Source organism: Coniophora puteana (assembly GCF_000271625.1).
Source record: "Coniophora puteana RWD-64-598 SS2 unplaced genomic scaffold CONPUscaffold_1, whole genome shotgun sequence".
Taxonomy (NCBI): domain Eukaryota; kingdom Fungi; phylum Basidiomycota; class Agaricomycetes; order Boletales; family Coniophoraceae; genus Coniophora; species Coniophora puteana.
Genome location: NW_006913053.1, coordinates 1,881,635 through 1,903,777, shown reverse-complemented (window position 1 = coordinate 1,903,777; position 22,143 = coordinate 1,881,635). Strand labels below are relative to the sequence as shown.

General features: G+C 51.3%; 9 protein-coding genes across 9 annotated transcripts; 5 read left to right on the top strand and 4 right to left on the bottom strand.

Annotated features, from left to right (window-relative positions):
* Positions 1-39: 39 nt before the first annotated feature.
* On the bottom strand, positions 40-1,838 carry CONPUDRAFT_95070 (ATPase V1 complex subunit C). Its single transcript, XM_007765116.1, has 9 exons — positions 1,647-1,838; positions 1,339-1,590; positions 1,197-1,288; positions 1,048-1,146; positions 928-996; positions 787-879; positions 638-731; positions 440-577; positions 40-386 (listed from the first exon to the last, which is right to left on the bottom strand). Exons 1-9 carry the CDS (start codon positions 1,794-1,796, stop codon positions 198-200), a joined length of 1,176 nt encoding a protein of 391 aa, XP_007763306.1. The 5' UTR covers positions 1,797-1,838; the 3' UTR covers positions 40-197.
* An 85-nt stretch (positions 1,839-1,923) lies between these two features.
* CONPUDRAFT_95066 (Rhodanese-like protein) lies at positions 1,924-4,616 on the top strand. Its single transcript, XM_007765115.1, has 8 exons — positions 1,924-2,306; positions 2,365-2,401; positions 2,490-2,686; positions 2,743-2,830; positions 2,894-3,197; positions 3,253-3,650; positions 3,704-3,761; positions 3,816-4,616. Exons 1-6 carry the CDS (start codon positions 1,973-1,975, stop codon positions 3,304-3,306), a joined length of 1,014 nt encoding a protein of 337 aa, XP_007763305.1. The 5' UTR covers positions 1,924-1,972; the 3' UTR covers positions 3,307-3,650; positions 3,704-3,761; positions 3,816-4,616.
* CONPUDRAFT_42569 (uncharacterized protein) lies at positions 4,614-5,093 on the bottom strand (the record flags this gene model as incomplete). The annotated part of the gene is made up of 3 exons (XM_007764203.1): positions 4,614-4,737; positions 4,791-4,959; positions 5,021-5,093. Coding segments are annotated over 3 exons (366 nt in total), but the record flags the coding sequence as incomplete, so codon positions are not given.
* An 873-nt stretch (positions 5,094-5,966) lies between these two features.
* Positions 5,967-6,454, bottom strand: CONPUDRAFT_133933 (uncharacterized protein). The gene has a single exon (XM_007765113.1). It carries the CDS (start codon positions 6,167-6,169, stop codon positions 5,978-5,980), a length of 192 nt encoding a protein of 63 aa, XP_007763303.1. The 5' UTR covers positions 6,170-6,454; the 3' UTR covers positions 5,967-5,977.
* Positions 6,455-6,722: 268 nt separating this feature from the next.
* CONPUDRAFT_114898 (Frataxin) lies at positions 6,723-8,980 on the top strand. Its single transcript, XM_007765112.1, has 7 exons — positions 6,723-6,980; positions 7,035-7,270; positions 7,321-7,868; positions 7,938-8,055; positions 8,109-8,203; positions 8,319-8,814; positions 8,869-8,980. Exons 3-6 carry the CDS (start codon positions 7,576-7,578, stop codon positions 8,473-8,475), a joined length of 663 nt encoding a protein of 220 aa, XP_007763302.1. The 5' UTR covers positions 6,723-6,980; positions 7,035-7,270; positions 7,321-7,575; the 3' UTR covers positions 8,476-8,814; positions 8,869-8,980.
* An 864-nt stretch (positions 8,981-9,844) lies between these two features.
* CONPUDRAFT_44091 (WD40 repeat-like protein) lies at positions 9,845-11,918 on the top strand (the record flags this gene model as incomplete). The annotated part of the gene is made up of 8 exons (XM_007764233.1): positions 9,845-9,950; positions 10,042-10,415; positions 10,470-10,564; positions 10,614-10,664; positions 10,719-10,805; positions 10,858-10,982; positions 11,030-11,194; positions 11,251-11,918. 8 exons carry the CDS (start codon positions 9,845-9,847, stop codon positions 11,916-11,918), a joined length of 1,671 nt encoding a protein of 556 aa, XP_007762423.1.
* A 561-nt stretch (positions 11,919-12,479) lies between these two features.
* CONPUDRAFT_78836 (Bromodomain-containing protein) lies at positions 12,480-15,642 on the top strand. Its single transcript, XM_007764577.1, has 8 exons — positions 12,480-12,620; positions 12,712-12,858; positions 12,927-13,283; positions 13,361-13,879; positions 13,932-14,259; positions 14,313-14,615; positions 14,664-15,001; positions 15,059-15,642. The coding sequence occupies exons 4-8, from the start codon at positions 13,382-13,384 to the stop codon at positions 15,389-15,391; spliced, it is 1,800 nt and encodes a 599-aa protein (XP_007762767.1). The 5' UTR covers positions 12,480-12,620; positions 12,712-12,858; positions 12,927-13,283; positions 13,361-13,381; the 3' UTR covers positions 15,392-15,642.
* A 56-nt stretch (positions 15,643-15,698) lies between these two features.
* Positions 15,699-17,329, bottom strand: CONPUDRAFT_133930 (uncharacterized protein; the record flags this gene model as incomplete). The annotated part of the gene is made up of 5 exons (XM_007765111.1): positions 17,225-17,329; positions 16,896-17,151; positions 16,688-16,848; positions 15,965-16,633; positions 15,699-15,740 (listed from the first exon to the last, which is right to left on the bottom strand). The coding sequence occupies exons 1-5, from the start codon at positions 17,312-17,314 to the stop codon at positions 15,699-15,701; spliced, it is 1,218 nt and encodes a 405-aa protein (XP_007763301.1). The 5' UTR covers positions 17,315-17,329.
* Positions 17,330-17,520: 191 nt separating this feature from the next.
* Positions 17,521-21,958, top strand: CONPUDRAFT_95054 (P-loop containing nucleoside triphosphate hydrolase protein; the record flags this gene model as incomplete). The annotated part of the gene is made up of 11 exons (XM_007765109.1): positions 17,521-18,091; positions 18,139-18,146; positions 18,269-18,449; positions 18,496-18,653; positions 18,704-18,803; positions 18,854-19,065; positions 19,119-19,193; positions 19,241-19,417; positions 19,473-19,856; positions 19,909-20,037; positions 20,086-21,958. The coding sequence occupies 11 exons, from the start codon at positions 17,521-17,523 to the stop codon at positions 21,952-21,954; spliced, it is 3,864 nt and encodes a 1,287-aa protein (XP_007763299.1). The 3' UTR covers positions 21,955-21,958.
* Between the last annotated feature and the right edge of the window lie 185 nt (positions 21,959-22,143).

Here is a 22,143-nt window from a genome sequence, read left to right as displayed (position 1 = left end):
GCTCTATCAAAGCTGGTTATCTATCAAACATCTCATTCGCTGCAATTCCCGTCAACGGTCTGGTACAGTCCCCATGATTCCTCATTTCCGTACTTCCTCGTCTGTATATTATATCAAATGATATTCCTACAGTAGTGGGCTGGCCATATTGCTATCGCTCTTATAATAGACTAATTCGAAAGTCATGCGTGTTCGTCTTAGTTGACTATCCAAGGGACCTCGAATAATACAAAGTCGTAGTACTCTTGCTCCATCAATGTCTGGTATTCTCCAGCAAAATCCTCATTTCCACCCGCCACCTTTTTCGGTCTCCCAGAGCGGGGACTTAGGTAGCCAAAATGATCCGTGAGCAATGCTAGCGCCTTCTTGGTAGTCTTGGGTTCAGGCTGTGTACGGACAATATCAATACAGCGTCTGTATGGTGGATCAACGAACGAACCTTGATTGCAAGTCCAACATAGTTGGACGGTAGACCATATCGTAGGACCGACTCGACGAATAGTCTGACTACCTTCAGGTGAACGAGGAGCTGGAACGACTCAGAGAAATTTGTCCGCGATAACCTAAGAAGTTCCGTCTAAAACAACCAGAGTTCGTTCTGAGTTCAGTTCGAACGGAAGCCTGTAATAAACCATACCCAGAGCTCCTTCTCTGTGGTGTCAGCCATGGCGAGTTCCTCTTTCTGCTTCACGATTTCATCTTCGGAAAAGACGAAATCTCGGACAATGAATCTGTTTCATGAGGAAAGCAATGAGCACCAGCCAACCAACATGTTTGCAGCCTTACTTGTTCTCTCTGCATTTCTGCGTGAACTCATCCCGCACCCGTTTGAACACCACGACGCTATAGAGGGTATATTCGCTGTCTGAGGTGATTGAGCTATCGATTCGGTCAGATTATTGCGCATGATAACGCATCAGGGCTTACATCGAAGATCGAGGGACAACCATGGATGTCAGCCGCTCGTACTTGGAGTTCCACTCCTTGTTGAGGTTACTGAGATCAAGTAGTCAGGACACGCCATGGTACAAGTGTTGTAATCCTCACTTCGGAACAGCGACTATCATAGTATCCAAGTATTCAGATTCGTTGATGATGTGTTCTTTGGACACGATGTCCACGAGGGAACGCACAGATAGATTCCCGCTGGTAACACAAGTCAGGCAGTCGTGACATAGAAGGCGGATTAAACACACGTTTTCTTGCGTTGCATCTGGACCAAAGAGCCTTTAACAAGGTTATAGTTGTTGAGCTTCGCCTTCATGACGTTGTCGATAGACGCTACTTCCTGTGCAACGTGGGTTTAGGTACGAGCTGGTCCGCGGCGGGACGCATTACCTTGTTCAAGAGATCGACTATCTCCCGCAGGCTTCTCTGCACGCCGTACCTGCCTTCGTTCCATTTCCAGCCCTTAAACAAATAATCATCCACCGCCCGCTCGTTAACGAGGATGTGCTGAGAGAGCTTGGATGGATCGTTGTTAAGTAGGTTCCGAAGGGTATCGACCGTCTTCGCGACGACGGACGTGAAGAACGTGTCCTGCTTGGGAAGCTCCTCAGAAAGCGCGATGAGGGAGTCCAACGTTCCTGTCTGGTCCGCGCATATGAGTAAACAGTGCGATGTTATGCACGAGGGACATCAAAGACCTTGAATGAGGGGATGCCGAGCTCTGCGATGGTGTCTCGGGAGTACGCCTTGGATTGTTGGGATAGCTTAGTGGTGATCTCTGGAAGTAGACCCTCTGCGTCGCCATCCTGGGGGACGGCGATGAGCCAGGTGCTCTGATCGGACGGCATATTGGCTGTTGGTTGCACTTCACCACGAGGACTAGGAGGCAGCCTTCCTGAATTAGACCATTGACACTGCAACAATACGTACAGAGTCCTTGGACCAGCTTGTTTGTTTTTGTGTATATGTGAGGGTAAACCGCACACCACGAGCAATCTCAGCTCACTCTTTGTCCAGTCCGAACATGCTCTTCACTGTTCTTGCCCGCAGAGGGGCAAGTCGCGCAGGCGACAATTCAAGGCTAGCTCTCTCGTCAGGGCGGCGATGGATATCGACTACGAAACCTGCACCCATGCTGGTCTCCCCAAAGGAGCTGCAGCAGTTGCTGCCGTCTGGCCAAGTTTCTCTTTTGGACGCTACCTGGTTTATGCCCGGCACGCCGAGGAGTCCTCGCGAGGAACACTCCAAAGAGCGGATTCGCGGCTCACAGTTCCTCAATCTAGATGAGGTTGCAAACCAGCACGAGCTTGGGTTGAAGCATATGATGCCTAGTCCACGCGTGTTTGCGGATGCATGTGGTTAGTTGTCTGGTTGTGCCATGACAAGCATGTACGGGGATTGCTCATGGACATGTAGAGAAACTTGGAATTAAACCATCGTCTCATGTCGTTATGTGAGTCTGTTGTTAAGTCCTTAGCCTTGCCTGAATGAGAGCCTACATGAGCCATAAGCTCTTCATTCTAACCTATGCTTATGTGCAGATACGATACGCACGGAGTCTTCTCCTCGCCGCGCGCGCTCTTCATGTTCAGGGCTTTTGGACACAGAAACTCGAGCATCCTGAACGGAGGGCTCCCTCTTTGGGAGCTGGAGGGTCATTCAATTGATAACGCGCCCCTGGAACCAGTCTCAAAGGCTTCATATCCTGTACCACAGTTAGATAAGGAAGTTATTCGAAGTAAGCGTGATGCCGTACACTGACAAATGACAACCCCCGACATGACCTTCACGCAGGCTATGAGCAGGTCGTGTCTAATTCATTATCGGACCCGACTACCGATTCTTCGATAGAACTGCTCGTCGATGCCCGAAGTCGTGGAAGGTGGGTTCAGAAGCGCCAATCCAGCTCTAATCTGATCGAGGTCTTCCGGATTCACGCCCACAGATTCCTAGGTACAGATCCAGAGCCTCGCCCGGGCATGTCCTCTGGACACGTTCCACATTCATTCTCTCTACCTTTCAACACTTTCCTAAAAATGCACAAAGACGCTCCGGTGCCTTACACCACATTCAAGTCTGTACCCGAACTTAAGGAAGCGCTCAAGGAAGCTGTCGGTCCGGACAACGCAGAATCGGTGATCAAAGGCGAAAGGAAGATAGTAGCATCGTGCGGAAGCGGTATGACAGCAGGAGTGCTTTGGCTGGGTCTCAAGCTTCTCGGAACTCCTGATGTCGCGATTTACGATGAGGTTCGTTGTCTGTTCATGAAGTTTTCAACCATCGCCGTATTCATCATTTTCAAAGTCCTGGACGGGATATGCAAGCCGATCGTCTAGCAAGATTGAAAAGGGTACATAAAGTAGATACACGGTGTAAGTCATTATAGAAATTCTAGAGGTATTGCCTATTATGAGATGTTATAAACTAGAACCCAAAGTAAGACAGTCATAGCATAGTGATACATGTAAGGTACGAAGACACCATAAGTGTGCGGACTGTTTGATAAAACTAGAGCATACAAATTAAAAATACATGGGTTTCAATTGTTGAAGGAGAACCGGCGGGGCAAGCCCAAGGTTTCAGCATTCCGGTTGACGATCCAGGATGACCATCAGGCCTTTCGTTCCCTTGGCAATGTTGACATTGACTGGTTTTTGGGAATCCCTTGCTCGAGAGCGAGCAACTTGTGCACTATATTTGACCTACACCCCAGGTGAATACATGGTGTAAATTATTATTCCGGTCATGAACATACCGTCACTTTGTAGCTACTGTTTTTGCGGAATCTGGATCGAGAGACTTTGCATGTCCATCTGAATTCAAGTTAGTACATAAAATTCGACGTGATGATAGGCTACGGAACGCACTCTTCCCGGACGAGGATATTGCCACCCATCTTCTTCGCTGTTAAGTACAACTCTCTTCTTGAAAGGTTGAGCAACTTCGTGGCGTCAACTCCACCTTCGCACACGAACTTGTCGGTGTGAGAGATTCGAGGACCATAGGCTGTTATGGTGGGTTTCTGCTCCTCTACACGAGAGTGGCTCGTTGGACCCGACGAGCTGACGATGCTCGGGAGCGGCGCTAGAGCGCGGTGGGGTGCACCGAGTGCATGAACGAGCTGATTCTTGCCAACAGAGAGAAGGGATGACCGAGTCTCTTCGAGGCTACACAGAGAGCTGGCAATAAGATGGAGACCCATGGTGATGATGGTGGTGGTGATTCAAGTGCACGGAAGACGCATTAGGGAGGGATAACGAATTTATGCCCATGGTTTTATATGTTTCCCACCAAAGAAGCCATCAACGGAGGTTCGTCCACTGCGATTTGACGCGTTCATTCATCTGCACGCGACGATGATTGTGGACCTTAGAATCCACCCGTCTAGATCGTTTCGACCCAACCCCAGCACGAGGTGGGGCAAATATAACTGCAAGTTGTTGAGGTAAAGGTGAAAGGGGGTCTTGATGTGATATTATAAGGGGGTAGGCATTTGTATTAAATGCGGGATGACTTCAACGAAATGAAACTATAATTTAGGTGATAAGCACACACATGATTGTTACAAGTACAAAAGTGATGGAGAAATGCGATCTTGCCGGACACGGATACAATTATAGATCTAGAGTTGCCTGTTATGAGAACAAGTGATGACCTTGAGCTTGAAGGACACCCAGAAACGGTGGAGGTCGGGGTGGAGGGACTATGCCAACGACATGAGCTGGTCTTGCGGTGTATTGGACTTCGATGCGATACACGTCGCCTTTCCTGAGGAGAGTCACCTTCCAACTACGTAAGTCCGAGTCAGCTAGATAAGGGACCAAGCTTCGAAATGCGATTACCTTTCGGCCAGGAGTAGATTGTATTCTTTTTGGGTGACTTCATCTAGGAATCGCTGCTTAGCGAAATGCACTGCACTTGCTAGTCGTCCACCGCTCGGCATGCGGTCGAGACCTTCAAAGAGATACGAGCGAGTGATATCACTTTGCCGAACCCGAACCATGTCGTAATCTGGTTGCGTAGTCGGTCAATGCGCGATGGTCGGTCTGGGTTGACCTTGAATATACTTCACCATCTTCGTCCCCCACCACGTGTACGGGGTCTATGGCCTCGCACCCCACCACCTCCCACTCTTGGCGTGTTCGGTTCCTTCGCCTCCGCACGAACCATTTCATCGGGAGGAGTTTTACCACCGAGGGCCTAAGCTTGAACGTAGTTGCAACAAGAGGAGGACAGGCATACAGGAAGAGAGCCGCCAGGATACAGGCTGTACATTTAACTGGACCTTAGCCAGGTGCGGCACAGCCATATGATGCCGGCCGTGTTCTAGCATCACCGTCACCCGCAGCCGCAATTAAGCTTAGTATAAGAGCTTACTGTGAACAGAAGACGAGCGACGACCCGCGCCAATGAGAATCACCAATGAGAATTAGCTAACTTGACGTGCCCGAGAACGCGCGTCCATTCCCTCCGCCGCTCGGTAAACACCGGAAAGTACGGTGTACGTGGTCGCTGATCAGTAATCTTTGTGACCGATACCGGCGGTAAGTAAGCGTAAATGTCTTGGGGCACAGCTCGGCCCCCGAAGGTTGAAGCTCAAGCTGCTGACAGTATCAGGCCATCTCCAGTCAAACTTGCAGGGGAAGTCGTGAGTGAGAGCGGAAATGTTGACCGGTGACCATTGAAATCCATTGAAATATAGATAGACGTAAAATAGACGTACAACCTCATCCTTTGCATCCCTTGGGTGGGCTACTTACTCTTGCAACCTCATGTTTCATGAGAAAATTCGAGACTTGTTGGCACCCCACAGCAGATAATTGACGAGATGATAATCGAAGAGTGAGAAGGCCACACGAGTACCATGTGTGGGGGATTCGATAGTTATTACTGCCAAGCCACGTTACCGTGTGCAGGTGACTGGTGTTGAAGATGTCCGCCATTGACATAATGTGGGCGACTATGAGCCAAACGCAATTGACAGCTACATTAGTGCGATTCTAGCCCGTTTTCGCTAGCCCAGCCTCGATTAGATGTTGACACGATAGTGGAAGGTGGTCGAAAGCAATACAGTGATGTAGATGTGGCGTCCATACCACACTCGCAGAGGAATTACAAAGTCACAGCCGCATCTCCGGTCTAGAACGCCCGTGTTAGCACCGATGCTCAATCCTTGGACTGCATGGAGGCCATTAGCTGGCACCCAACAGTTGGATTTCATCAGCGACAGATAGAGGGAGGTATGCGGAGAGGAAACGGGTTACGGAAAATAGGTGTTGTTGCAGAGTTAGGCTTGGTCTCTAACCGTCGATCCTGCAGCTGGACTGAGCCAGTGTATGTAGACGCGCTTCGAGTACTGTAGCACGCTGCGATGACAGGCAACATGATTCTTCAGCGGAGGTTCTGAGAAATAGGCTCGGTTCCATGAAGCAATTGATTATTCACTGAGTTATCTGTGCATGCTGACCAAGAGAGATTAGTGAGACGAGAGACAGGAGCGCTGGATAGCAGGTCGGGCGCCAAAATGCTCTGAGCAGCCTCAGGACAAGGACCCCAGACAAACTGGATTAATAAGCCGCCTCTCCTGGGATAGACTAAATGGGGATATTGCATCCCGTTCCGCACCTTAATATGGCAGCTCGGGGCCGGTCTGAAATCACGCAAGAAGGCTCAACTTTTGAATAATCCGTCGCATTACCGTAAGCCCTACTCAGAGCAGGATGCCGACCGCTATATATGCCCCTAGGCTACTTATGCATCGATTTCAGCCACTAGCCGTCGCTCCTTTCTTTCATCCAACCCACTCAGCAGCAGATATGCTCGCCAACGCTTTCCGTTCATCCAGGACTTCCCTTTCCATCGCGTCCCGACACGCCTCTACGACGCGTCTAGCATTCGCGCGTCATGAGTCTACCGCTGTGAGCGAAAAGCTCAAGGAAGCACGCAAACTCAAGGACAAACTCCAAAAGGACTGGCGGAACCCAGTACTCCTCTACTCTGAAGTGAAGCCACGTACATTGAACCCAAGTGCAGTGAGTTTACCTTCGGTGACGCCGATTCGTTCCGTGACTTACCAATGTACCCAGGACGCATACCTTATAGACGTCCGGGAACCGGATGAAGTGGCTCAGGGCTCCATCCCTTCGTCAGTAAACCTGCCACTGTCTGTGCTCGCCAACTCGATGCACCTTGCACCGTCAGTGTTCTACGCACAACATGGATTTCAAAAGCCGAGAAAGGACCAAGAAATTATCTTTTACTGCCGCTCGGGGGTGCGCAGCGCCAGTGCTTGCGACGTCGCTAAGCGTAACGGGTTCCAAAAGTGCGTCGTTCCTGATCAAGCTGATTATCCCAAACTGATGATTGTGCAGTGTCCTGAATTACCAGGGCTCCTGGCTTGATTGGGTATCGAAGGAAAGCGAGAAGCTCACCACCGCATGATGGCTGATCGTTTTCTCTGGACTAGACCTTCTTAGACACACCCACTTGGACTTGTACTATAGCCAACGCATCATCTTCATCTGTATTCCGAATTTCGGGGCCTTAGAATAGCGTGCTGGAGTGTGCGTGCTGTGAATCCGCGATTGCGTCTTAGGATTTCCCGAGCTCGGCATGTAGGACACCCGAATGCGTCATATCGTCATCTCTTCACAGACAGGACCTGAGTTGGACCCCGGATGTCCGGGCCATGTCGATGCACCGCCACCCGAAAGCGTCCTTTGCATTTACACCCGCACCATGCTCGCCCGCAATATAGTCAGAAGAGCGCAGAGAACAGTCTCTGTTTCGTCAGTGGCAAAACCTATAGTGTCAAGATCCCTTTCTCTACGCTCCCATGATTCTCTCCGCAGACCTAACTCGCTTGTGTCTCGATTGCACGAGCGCCGTATGAGTACCCCTGCGCCGCAACTGAATGTTAGGTCCGCTCTTGGTTCTTCATAGCAATGGCAATGAATACGCTGAAATCGACTCTTAAACGCGCTTTACAGTGAATTATCAACGGAGACCTATCATGAGCTTTCCGATACGACCATGAACATCATGCTGGAGAACCTGGAAGAACTGTTGGACAACTCTGGTCAGTCCACATATGAAATCGAATACGAGGTATGCCTCCACGTTCATCACAAGGTAGACTGCTAATGGACTCTTGTCTACAGAGTGGGGTCCTCACCCTCGGCCTCGGGGACCATGGAACGTACGTGATTAACAAGCAGCCGCCAAACAAGCAAATATGGTTATCTTCACCATTCAGGTATGTGTGCTCCTCCGTCTGCCGCAGCTTTACGCCTCACTATTGCTTGTCTCGTTTCCCGCACTTAACCCGTGATGCTCGGCTTAAACTCATGAACCTCGCTGTGTGAATGCAGTGGTCCAAAGCGATACGACTATGTCCCGGCCGAGGACGATTGGCGGTACTCCCGTGATGGAAGTGGACTGGGAGAACTACTCAACGAGGAGCTGTCGCGGGTGTTCGAGAAAGAGGTCGACTTGCAACTTGATCACATTTCCGAAAAGGTCGAGTGAATAATGAGTTTGTAGGTGTGCATTCACATGCGTTGTCGGCTTCGCACTAGATGGCGCATGTTAAAGTATCTGTGTTGAATGCCAGGATACCAAGGATACAAACGTAGAAATCAGTGAGAATATTTGCGTGCAAGAAGTAAATAACGAATGTTAGTGGAGTAGTGAGGAGGTGTCGATGACAAATACCAGGATGGGGTTATGCTGCAGACGGTACCACAAATGCAAGTTGCGACATAATTACACGATAAGCGCGTTTACAATCCGAGTGGCGCATCCAAGGGACCGTAGTCAAGAGGGAAAAGTTCACGTCTCCGAGAGAGAAACAAAGATCCTAGTAATCTGGGCAAACCAAGCGTCAATAGACCAACGCAGCGAGCATGGCTTGTCTCATACCTATTAGTATCTTCATACCGCTCTTTGACCAACTGCACTTCTTGTCCACTACCCGCTGAGGGAGGTTGCACAGAATCGACTTGCAGATGTGGGTGCGTCTCGGAACGAGAAGGATATACTGCACGCGCGGGTGCATGGTTGAAGCCGTTTGGTTTGTCAACAGACAAAAAGGCATGTGGATAAAATTGTTCGGTCGTATGTGGGAGTTGATATGGAAGTGGCGGTTGCGGGCGAGGCACTGATGATGCACACGTACTTGGGCCAGGGGTTGATGGAGGGTTGACAAAGAGCAGACGGTGCTGGTGCAGTGCGTGGATCTCGTGCAGCACACTATTGGCTTTCCTGTACTCCGAGGAGTCAGCGGGTTGAGCAGGAGGCTGTTGGCTTTCGTCGTCATCTGTCCATGGTTCCTCCCCGTCGCTGTCTTGAGGTCCCATAGACGATGAAGTACTTGGTTCATCCGCGGCCCATCCTCGCATCGTTCCGTCGAGGACTGGTGGCTTCACCCGACGCCGTTTGAACTGCCGGTCCTCGAAAATATTATTTGAGTTACGTTGTGGCAATGGATGTACTTGTCTATGCGGTATCGATTCAGGAGCGAGATCGCTGGGGAGCGGCGGAGGAGTAAGAGGTCGAGGTCGCTTCAACATGGATAGCTGGGTGTCTTGTGTGGATAGTACAGCAATATTAATGTGCTGCAATTCGTTGATCACTTGAGAGGGTCAACTGCGTAAGCTGGAGAGAGCAACGTACCGCGACCAGTCCAAACCTGTCCTGGAGAGCCACACACCCTCACACAACGCCAACCCGGTTTACTCGGCCCGGCCCGCAAGTGGTGGCAGAGGTCCTCCTGGGTTCTGTTAGTGCACGTTTCGTCACCAGCGCTTGTCTGGATTAATTCTGTCAGGTCTTTCTGCCTGCCAACACGAGCTTGACACATACTCGCACCGGATCACTAGAGACAAGGCAGAGAAGCATGGCCAACCAAGATGTCTTTGCTGCTATGGGCATAGCTGGTTTTGGTAAGACCCAGAGGAAGAAAGGACTCGACCCTCGTCGCTTCGATCAAGCGAAACGCGAGGGTCCAGCTCCCGTAAGTCTTTCAAAGCTCGACTCGTGCCGGATGAGTGCTAACACTATCTGCAATATCATTCTACCAGAGTACTCGGACAGCACCAGAAACCTCCTCTATCGCTGTAGCTGGACCCTCCAACAGTGACTCAGATGAGCCCGGTCCTCGTCAACCACATAAATCCAGGGCGGCCGAGGCTGACGACGACGACGACGGCGACGCTGGCTCTGGGTTCGAGGAGCCAGAGTATGACCCAGACACCGAACAAATAGATGCTTCAGAGCCAGAATTCCCCATTACACACGAGGCCATACTCAAGGAGCACACCAAGGTCATCTCCGCACTTGCTGTCGAACCATCTGGCGCACGTGTGTTGAGCGGCTCTCATGACTACGACTGCAAGCTCTGGGATTTTGGTGGAATGGGAACCAGCCCACGCTCATTCAAGACTTGGGAACCTGCGGGGAGCTATTACGTGCGTGTATACGTTGCCAGTTGATGACGGTAGATTAATGCTTTTGCCTTGTAGGTCAATGACGTGAAGTTCTCAAATAACGGACAACAAGTACTTGTCATCTCTGGTACTATTCAGGCAAAGATATTTGATCGCGACGGAGAGGAAAAGTGAGTCATCTTCACCAACTTTAAGGCAGAATGGCCTAATGACCGGTAGGGCCGCTTTCGTCAAGGGTGATATGTACATCCGAGACATGAAAAACACCTCGTGAGTGAAATTTACACAAGGCAGTCTCACAAGTCACTGATGTCCACTATTCAGTGGCCACGTCGGCGAGCTAACACAATGTGCATGGCACCCCAAAGATCCACAGTCGTTCATCACAAGCTCAGCTGACTCGACAATAAGGTCAGCATTATCCTTGTCCTCCATTAGAACATGCGCTGATAGAATACAACAGAATTTGGGACGTCGAGAACAAGCGTAAACAGAAGACCGTCATCGTCGTCAAATCAAAGGAAAGAGGTGCACGAACTAAGGTTTTAAGTTGCGCATACTCAGCAGACGGGCGGGTCGTCAGTGGAGGTGAGTTTATCCAGTTAGATGATTTCTCGTTACTGATGGTGAATTAGCCTGTCTTGATGGCGCTCTTCATGTGTGGAATATGTCGTCCAACTTTGTTCGTCCTGACAAGACAATTGAGGGTGCGCATGCCATGGGCACCGAAACCGGATCCGTTGTATTCTCCGTAGACGGACATACCGTGCTAACTAGGGGCGGAGATGAGACGGTCAAGTGTGAGTATTTCTAGACGTCTCTGCATTTTTGGAGGGCTCATTCCAATCTTTACCAGTATGGGACTTGCGTGCGTTTAAGAAACCGCTTGCGACTCGGACCGATATTACGACACCATATCCGGGGACGAACGCCATCTTCAGTCCTGACGAGAAGTACATCCTCACAGGGTGCGGCTCGATAACTAAAGGGGCCAGGGGCAAGTTGATGTTCTTAAAGCGTGACACTCTGGAGGTGGCCAAAGAAGTCGACATGGACGCAACACCGGTGAAAGTCCTCTGGCATTCCAAGATAAATCAAATTGTGGCCGGTCTGTCGAACGGGGCGATTAGTGTGCTTTATTCTCCCGTGACATCGCTTAATGGCGCGAAGTTGCTCCTGTCAAAGGGCGCCCCGAAGAAACCCACTGTGGAGGATATGTCAGATGCGTTGGCCGCACCCGCCATTATGACACCACACGCGCTACCCATGTTCAAGGAGAGCGATGGTATTGTGAAAACGACGAAGCGGAAGCGGGAGAAGGACCGAATGGATCCACGGAAGAGCAGAAGGCCAGAACTACCTGTGACGGGACCGGGTCGTGGTGGCCGCGTCGGTGCGAGTGCGACGCAGCATATCGTACAGCACCTGGTTCGCGATACCACCCGCGACGAAGACGTGAGTTCTTGTTTCTGTTTCAGACCCTTTCTTGGCGCGAACCCTCGCGTCTGTCGCGTCCTCACGTGATTTCGCGTTATCTGTGATGCCGGTTGTTATGTGGATACTGACGTATTCTTTGACACGCCTTGTTCCAGCCCCGGGAGGCGTTGCTCAGGTATGCTAAGGTGTCGGAGGAGGATCCACAATGGACAGGAGGTATGTCGTTCAAACACGTATCTCTTTTCTCTATTTACTGCGCATATTCTGCTGGTGTGTGACTGTTTGTGGTATGCCGAGCGGGTGTTGCGGAGTCGGAAATTTGGTTGTTTAAACGTGTTTGCGTTGATCGGTTGGCTGACGTGGCGGTTTCTTCCGAAACTTTTTTTTGCAGCATGGCGAGCAAACCAGCCCAGACCTGTATTTGCGGACACCCCGGAGGAGGAAGAGGAAGAGGAGTAGGGGAAGATGGGCTGAGACATTGAGATGTTGTAGGGGGCGACGAGGGGGATAGGCGGTGCGAGGAGGGTGATGAAAAGGACTGAGTATTTCGGTGGACCCGTTTTGAGATCGAACCTTAATTCCCGTCGCCTATAAAGACCCAATGACTGAGTTCCGATCCCCCAATCTCAAAATCTCCCTCCCCTCTCTCCCCGTCACGCTGCGTGACAGGCTGGTCACGCGCCTCCATGAACGCGACCGACATAAAACTGAGTCCCCCAATCGCTGTCACGGCCAGCGACAAGCCGTCCCCTAACTCCGCCATCCACGCCGCGCCCAACGGCACAGACGGTGAGTAGCTTTCCCGTCGCCTCGGACCCATTTTCCCACGCGTCGCCGCTTTGTCTCATCCCCTTCCGTGTCTCACTCGGCCTCACCGCAGCAGCTGCCACCACCAACGGGCCCCTCTCACAGCACGACGTCAACGCCACCCACCCGCCCCCGAGTAAACTAGAGCTTGTACCTACACCACCCGATAATACACGCAGCTTGTCCACTTGTGCTGAGCTTTCTACCCCTCTCGACCCTGGCAAGTTTATCTGCATGTTTCTTTCTTTTCTTTTGCCATCTCATCTTTTTCTCTCGCATTGTATGCAGCCACCATTCCCGTCCACCCTCCCCACGGTACGCCTCCTCCTCCTCAAGGTGATCTCCTCGAGGACGTAAAAATGGCTGAGCAGGGTGACAAAGCCACCTCTGCACCTGTTCCTACCCCAGCCTCGACCAATGGCATCAACGGGATACACCACGAACAGTCGGATGCAGACATGGCTTCAACTTCTCAGGCAAATGGGCAGGCTAGCTCGCCTACAGGAGAAACGATGCCTATGGACGCCTCCACCTCTACCGTTGACTCTGCGGGGCCTTCTACTTCCCATACTACTCCTGCAGAGTATTCCCCACGAGAACGGCCAGATGCCGATGAGGATGATGAGAAGCCACCCCCTGCCAAACGTGCGCGCAAGCTCTCTGACGCTGACCAGTCGTCTCTGGCTAACGTAAGCCCTTTTCATCTTGTACGCCCTCACCAGGCGTGCTGATTTAAGACTGCTATGACCCTGATGAAGACTGCATCACCCCCTCCTGTAACAGCGTCGACTGTTCACTCCAATGGCGATACAGTCATGGCTGGCCCGACTTCTCTCCCTACATCGTCATCAGCAGCTAGCGGCTCTCTTCCCCTCACGGCCGCGCAGCACAAGTACTGCATGTCTACGGTACGGCAGCTCAAGAGGATTAAAGACGCTGCTGCTTTCCTCTACCCCGTTGATCCAGTTGCGCTCAACATCCCCCACTATCCCACTGTGATCAAGAATCCCATGGACCTCAGCACAGTCGAGCGCAAGCTATCGTCATCGCTTCCCCAGAAGTCGGACCCTAACCCGGCTAATCCACGCTATCATACCGCAGACGAGTTCATCGCAGATGTTCGGCTGATCTTCAGCAATTGCATCACCTTCAATGGTCCAGATCATGTCATCTCACAAGCTGGTAAACACGTAGAGTCCGTGTTTGACAAGCAAATCAAGCAGCTGCCCTCTGCAGTCCCAGTAAGTAGTCGTGCTTCTATCCTATTACAAGTCTCTCATGCACACCGCGCAGCCTAAACCCCCTGTTGTGAAGAAACAAGCTACCCCTCCACCTCCCCCACCGCCCGTTAAGAAAGCAGCCCCCCCAAGACGACCCTCCGCCACTGTGCCCGTGATCCGGAGAAACGAGTCTGAGGCTGTAGTCAGTCGTCCTAAGCGGGAAATCCACCCTCCTCCCCCTAAGGACTTGCCTTATGCCGATGTCCCGAAGAAACTTCGGAAACCAAAACGGGTCAAGGATGATGGAACTGTGGAGCAGCTGAGGTTCTGTAGCAAGATCTTGACGGACCTCCATAAGAAGCAACATTGGGCAATTGCTCACCCATTTTACGAACCAGTCGGTAAGTCTTGTGCAGCTATGCTCACTTGAATGTCTCACAACGACTATTGCCAGACCATGTTGCGCTTGATATACCTTCTTACCCCAAGATTATCAAGAAGCCTATGGATCTATCTACTATGCGCAAGAAGCTTGATAGTGGAGACTACCCGAACGTGATGAAGTTCTACGAGGACTTCAAACTCATGATTCGAAACTGCTTCCTATTCAACCCTTCTGGAACGCCCGTGAACCAGGCTGGTGTAGATTTACAGAAGCTGTTCGACGAGAAATGGAAGAACTTGCCTCCTCTGAAGGAAGAGGGTAGCGATGAGGACGAGTATGAGGAAGATGAGGCAACGGATGAGGATCGTGCTCGTAAGTTTTTGTTCTTCTCCCCTGGGGCGTTTCTGATGTGGTTGCCAGGTGCTATTGCTTCTATTGAAGCCCAGATTGAGTCCATGCGCGGCAATCTCCTTGCATTGAAGAACAAGGCGGTGCCAAAGGAGAAAAAGAAGAAGGAGAAGAAGGAGAAGTTAGCCCCCGTGGCTTCAACTTCAAAGTCCACTACTTCTAAGCCCAAGGCCGCCGCCGCCAGCAATGGCTCGACCAAGCGCAAGAAGAAGTCTACTTCAAGCCAAGAGGACGATACGCTCAGCTTTGAACAGAAGAAGGATCTGAGTGACACCATTAGCCGACTTGACGGTACCAAGCTCGAGAAGGTCATCCAAATCATTCACGAAGGTGTTCCTGAAATCCGTGATGTAAGTGTTGTTCACAAGTCCGACGGCAATTCGTCTGGTCTAACCAACTGTCCTCAGAGTACCGAAGAGATCGAGCTTGAAATTGACCTTCTTCCTACGCACGTCCTCACCAAATTGTACAATTTCGTCATTCGTCCTATACGCGCCCCACCAGCCAAACGTGCTCGAACGGGTAAAGGCACGGGTACGGGCGGATTGAAGCGGAAGAGCATGGATGAATCTGCCGAAGCGGAGAAGATTAGAAAGCTTGAGGAGCGGATGAAACTCTTTGAGCAGCAGGGCAGCGCATCCGCCCACTCGGTTCCTGCGGTGATACACGATGATGACAGCGAGCGTTCGTCTGACTCCAGCTCGGGTTCCGACAGCGACTCTGCCTCGGAGTCAGAGTGATGTTCTTTACTTACGCACTTGTGACCACTGTCTTGTCATAGCTACTCTACTGAACTTTCGCGCTGAGTATGTCCTGAGACTGTCACTACTATTGTCTTTTTTCTCTTTTGCTTTCGCAACGTATATACATACAGCTCAAAATTAAACGTAACGAACACCATCAATTGTAGTTAGAACTAATGTCTAGTAGCGAATCACCTATTCTGGCACGCAAGTTGCAACATTGGGTATTATTCTAGCACCCAATTCAGGAGGCCATCGATGCTCAGCGCTCATAGTTTGACAGCTGCAGGTACGCTACCGCCGTTTAGGCGCGCCCCCTTTTTTCCACTGTTGCCACGAAGACTTGCTATCCCGAGCAGGTGCGACTGCTTCTGGGACAGGGGCTCGAAAGGTATCAGGAGCGGGTAAATGTGATGGTGCTGGAGGTGCTGGATTATTAGCCGGGGAAGCAATAGAACTCCACCCTCGTGAAGAGGATGAAGGCTCTTGAGGCCTTTCTGATGAGACGGGGAGAGCTAGAGGTGCGTGGTTCCCTCCAGCTCTAGGGGCGTTTGAGGGGCCCGCAGAAACGGAGGCCCATCCGCTACTGGACGGCGGTGCGTATGGCGGTGGCGGCGGGCCTGACTCGGGAGGCGGGGGTGGCGCGGACGGAGGTGCGGACGACTGAGGAAGAGTCGCCGAGCTGGAGCTTTGGGTGTCCAGAGAGGTCCAGCCTGCGTTTCGAAATGCGGGTGCGGGTGCGTGTTTACCGGAAGTAGATGAAGGCGGAACTGTGTTGGGTGGTGAGGAAGTAGCTGGAGCCGCAGCAAATCTGCTGGGGCTGGGCTCCGCCACAGAACTGACCGAAGCCCAGCCAGCTTTTTTGAAACCAGTAGCCGGCGGCTTCGGTTCAGAAGTGGCATCTGGGGGTGCTGCCGTAGCGGGAGCTAAGGGTGTTGAAGTCGACGTTGTAGCTGGCTTCGCAAACTTGATCCCTTGTGCCTTTGCGAGCTTCCTCAGTTCTTTCTCTTCCCTCTTTCTCTCCTTTTCCTTCCGTTTATCAACCTCTTCCTGGGAGACCATACGCTGAGCTGACTGCTGCATGTCCCGGAAACGCGCTTTATGATGGTGAGCATACGAATTAGTATGCTCATCATATTGGGCTACGGTTTGGAACTGTTTCTCGCAGAGCGAGCAATAAAAGGCCCGTAGCGTGTCTGCAATTTCAGCTTTGACCGCCTCTTTCTTAGCCATGGAGTCCTTTCAGACAAACCGTCAGTCAGTGTGTTTCAATGCTGACTAACAGATGCGTACCTCTCGCGCTTTACGCTGGTCAGCAGTCTCTTTGCGCATGCGTTCGGAGTCTAGCTCTCGCCGCTGAGAGACGGTTGTCTCGATCATCTCAACGTCCTGGTTTATCTTTCCCAGCCCGGTAGCGTCATTTTTGACGTTGAATGGGATGGGGTCGACCCGCGCTACAATGGCTGAGGAGCAATCCGTCGCAACGTGGGTACAAGCTTACCGTCAGGCGATAAGCCTAGAGGCTGTCCCTCTTTCCATCCAAGTCTCGCGAGTAATGCGAAACCCACGTTAGAGCTCTTGATTTTGGTCTCAACAGTGATGACCTCCTGCTCTGGTTTGCGTATGTACTCGTCATACTTGGTTATGTCGCTTTCGCCAGGAAGGGGAGGAGATGGTGACCGAGAGACGATGGACATATTGTCGTCGCCGTCATCATCATCATCATCATCGTCCATTGCATCATCCGGGCGTGGGCGCTAGAGGGATGGGAGAGAAGGAAGAGGGCAGTATGGACTGGATCTCAGACGGCCAGAAAGTAATGCAGGGTACCTTCTCGTGTGCGGCGTTGGCTTGGGATGAACTGGCGTCTTGACGGACCATGGGTATCGCGTTCCACCGATCTACTGTTTCTGCGGACATGACGGCACTAGTGGCTAGACACTGGTAAATGGTGTGCGAAGGGGTCCACAAAGGCAGGATCAGGTCACTAGTTCCGTACCCAAGTCAGGTGATCCGCCGAAACGCGCACGCGACAAATGGCGGCGAGCGCGTCCCTCCGTTCCCCCTCCCTGGACACAGGACCATCCATCTCGGCGTCCTGCTCTCCCCCTGTTGGCTTGTTCAGCATGAGCTCAAGCGATTATTATGACGATGATCCTTTTGACTCTGTTGTCCTCAACGGCTTGGACGAGATCGAGGCCGCCTATTCCACCTCTCAACCTCCTAATCCGCCGGCTCAACAACCAAAGCCAGCTCCTCCCAAGCATACCGAATCAGATGACATGTTTGACGACTTTTCCTTTGATATACCAGACGATGAGCTTCGGAAACTTGATGCCATGAGTAATGCTGCGGACCAGAGGAAACCCCAGTCTGTCGCAGGTCCCTCACGTCCTTCAAATACGGTCCAAAGGACTCTACATGGTGATGTGCTCCAGCCGACAACACATTCAAAGAAGGCCAGCACCTCTAAGCCAAAGAGCGCGCATACACTCAAACCTTCCTCTCGAAACAACTCATTTGGCCAGCAAGCCCCTCAGACAAAGCAATGGGATCACACCGAATTTGCGAAGTCCGGGTGGAAGAAGCCCAAGTCTGCCAAGGGCAAGGGAAAGGCTTTGAAAGATGTGGATGAAGACGCTGACGAGGCAGAAGAGAACGTTGAGTTTGAGCAATTTCCTGCTCCTTTCGTTCCAGGTAAGCACGATTACCCTGAATAATGCTTCGTGCTGAACATGTTGTAGTAGGGTGCGTTCTTGGTGCCACTTGTATCCTGATCATGATGCGATAACACTCGTGCGGCACGCTTTTTCTTGTATAGCCCGGTAAGAACATCTCCTAACATCAAATCGTGTATATGCTCATGTTGCGTAGCCTCCGCCCATGAAATTGCATGTAGACATGCTTGAGGCCAAACATTGGATATATCCGCTAAATAAGCCCAGGAGAGACTATCAATATAATATCGTACGGCATTGTTTATTTGATAATACGTTAGTAGCTCTACCAACGGGCCTGGGCAAGACGTTCATAGCTGGAGTCGTCATGCTTAACTGTATGTGAACCGTTACTCCTGGATTCACTCATCGCTGATCGTCTAGATTATCGCTGGTTTCCGGAGGGAAAGGTCGTATTCGTGGCACCAACGAAGCCCCTAGTGGCTCAACAGATTGACGCATGCCACAAAACATGTGGTATACCGGGGAGTGACGCTGTAGAACTTACAGGCAACAACCCTAGGCCATACAGGTCGCAAATGGTATGACCGATCAAGATATCTTCACACCCGCCTGACCTTACTCTATACAGTGGGAAACGAAGCGCGTCTTCTACATGACACCACAAACGCTACTCAACGATTTGATAAGTGACAATTGTGATCCCGGAAGTATCGTTCTCCTAGTCGTAGGCAGGTCGCTGTTCCTTGTTTCTGTATACTTTCCTCTGACATTCCGTTAGACGAGGCACACAAGGGCACAGGAGATTACGCTTATGCCCAGGTAGTGCGATATCTCATGGCGAAGAACCCGCATTTTCGGGTCCTTGCTCTAACTGCCACTCCGGGCAGCAACCCAGAAGCAGTTCAGGCGATCGTGGATTCACTTCACATCAGCCGAATCGAAATACGGAACGAAGCCAGTCTCGACCTCATAGAATATATGCACAAAAAGGCATGGTATCGAACCCATGAAGTATGTTAAGGTGCTCAAATGTTATCCAACAGGAGATAAAACAGCACATTGTGCATATGTCAGAGGACATCGAGAGAGCCAAGTCATTGCTGAAGAGGGTGATGGAGGTATGCTAAGTCAGAAAGAGTGTATAACTTCACCCTTACTGGCTTAGAACGTCGGCAAACCCCTTATAAACGCTAGCATCCTTCCGCCTCTGGACATGGTCAAGCTGCACCCGTATCGATGCACAGCCCTCGTCCAGCAAATAGGAGCCCAGCGCAACTCTCAAAAATGGGCCATGGGAGCGCTTTCCAGACTATCGAATTTAGCTCGATGTATGGGCTACCTTGTACGTCATAGGCTGAGCACTCTTCAAAAAACTGTTCTTTACCGCATTTATATAGCTCGAAAGCAGCGCCAGCATGTGCTATCACTCGCTTCAGGAGTTTGCTAGTGGGAATTCAGCGAGTAAGAAGATAGCAGAAGGCGACGACTTCAAGGCACTCGCGCGTGAACTACAGACACAGCTCGACCACGGATCTTCCCTTCATCCTAAAATGGAGCTGTTAAAAGACCTCCTCGTGCAGCACTTTGGTACAAGAATGGGTGAGGATGAGGATGGCGGTGAAGACACACGTGCGATGGTCTTCATTACATTCCGAGACTGCGTCGACGAGGTGGTGAATGTGCTCAACCAAGAAAATCCCCTCATCCGGGCGACGAGGTTTATCGGACAAGGCACCGACAAGTCAGGTAGGAAAGGTTTTGCTCAAAAAGAGCAGCTACAAGTCAGTTCGCATCAGCCCGTGTACTCAGTCCCCATATTGACTCTGCGAGCAGACAATCCAGAAGTTTAAGGACGGAACCTTCAATGTTCTAGTGTCAACATCCATCGGCGAAGAAGGATTGGATATCGGCGAAGTTGATATGATCGTGTGTTACGATGCTCAGAAGACTCCCATTCGCATGGTGTGTGATATATTTGAACATAGTCAACAATAACTCAGCGTTTTCAAGCTTCAACGAGTTGGGCGCACAGGTCGCAAACGGGCGGGTTACGTCCATGTCTTGCTCGCCGAGACTCGAGAGGAGGCAAACTGGGACAAAGCACAAGAGACATACGAAGATCTACAGAAAGCGATCGTTCGGGGTGACCAAGTAGAACTTTACGGGGACGTCCCTCGCCTACTTCCTGACCATGCTAAGCCCCAGCCCCTGGAGAAGGTGATGGAAATTGAAGCTTATTCGCGGGACGTACCTCTGCTTCGCAAAAAGTCCTCGGCCGTTGGTGGTGACGATCCATCGGGAAAGGGAAAGAAGAGAAAGCGTAATGATGATATAGCGCGTAATATCCCTGCTGGTGCTGCCACTGGGTTCGTCAGTGTAGCAGAGTTACTCGTCAAGAAGCCTAAGAAAAAGAAGAAACGAGTGTTCAACGAAGATGCAGGGGAGGATGATTCCACAGATATGGAACTCGAGTCTGGCATATTAGACATACGAAGAACAGTTTCCACTCCTGCGGAGACCTCTTCCAGCAAGAAGACAAAGTCTGCTAAACTACGTAAATCGGCGACTACTGTTACCTCAAAGCCCGAGAAGGCATCAACGGCACGGAAGAAAGCAGCAAAGAAGAAACAACTTCCCCAGGTTATCGACGACGAAGACGACTTAAACCTAGGACAGGATACACTTTTAGCAAAGCGGAGACCAGATACGTCCGCTTCCTCTACAACACGGGCAAATGCAAGGACCCAGCGATCCCTATCGCTTTCTTCAACTGAACGTAGTCCACAGCAGCAGTCAGTTCTGCCGCCATATGACGAGGAGCTATCTGGTATATCACAGCGTCGTCTATCGCCCCTTACTGCCCAGAAGCATGATGTTATTGAATTAACTTCGTCGCCCGTCCCTTCAAGATCTGCATCCCCGTCGTGGAAAAACATAGATCAATCGAAGGCCTCTACCTCAAGTAACACTTCAGACAAGAATTCAGTTCAACGCCCGCTTGCTCAAGACTCGGATCTGGTGTCTCCGCCAAAAAGCATGGCCTGGCTCATTGAAAGCGACGAAGACCCCGATATTCATATCGTTGATTCCTCCCCAATGGCTCCAAAGCACTCGTCCCAGAAAGCATCAGTGCCACCATATCAAACTCCGTCAAAGCGTAATATTATAGAGCGTCCAACATCTACCAGAGCCAGAATGTTTGATGATAGTGTTATCATAGTCGAGCCCGGATCGTCATCACCCCTCGTTGGACTCTCGGCCTTGGACAACACATCTTCCCCTGAACATGCCTTCCCCGAAGCTACCTTCGCCGTCCGTCCCTTGGGGCAGCCCCGCCTCAAGAGGCGTCCTGCAATGGTGGACTCGTCGCCGAGCATGCCTCCCCCACCTCAAAAACGACTTCAGCGTAGAAACTCCGAGGACCCTGATTCGCCTGCGCCTGTGCAAGCGCCTCCTCCACCGCGGATGAAGCGTCAACGCATACGGATGAAGTACAACGCGTGGCTTAATGGTGAAGCAGCTCACTCGGGCGACGAGGTGTCCGAGGGCGCATCATGTTCGGACGACGACCAAGAGAGCGAGTCCGACCGGCGTTTCCTACAGGAACCTCCCGAGACGCAGGTCTCGCCGTCCTATGACCAGACAGTGGCATATCGTCAGGGTCTGATGACGCAGGCTCCTCTCGGAGGTCCGTTATTCGCCAACCGACCCGTGCGAGGAGGCCCGTACCTCCACAATGAGACCATGCGACGAAGGCCCCTCGTTTCAAGTTCCCCTGTCCGAACAGACGGGGAGCCAGATGAATATGAGTATGGGAGCTTCATTGTTCAAGACGATGCCGAGATAATATATGAGGGACCTTCAAGTGATGCGGGATGATAGGCTATCATTTCCTGACTTATTACTATGACTAGTGTTTGTCGAGTTAGCCATATTTCACAGATAATCATAACGGGATCCTACGGTGGCGTCCAACATTCCCTGTGGCGTTATTTAATGTCTCTTAAACATCTCGGCGGCATTTTGAAATGAATTTCCATCTTCGACTCTTCGTAAACTTACGGAGTT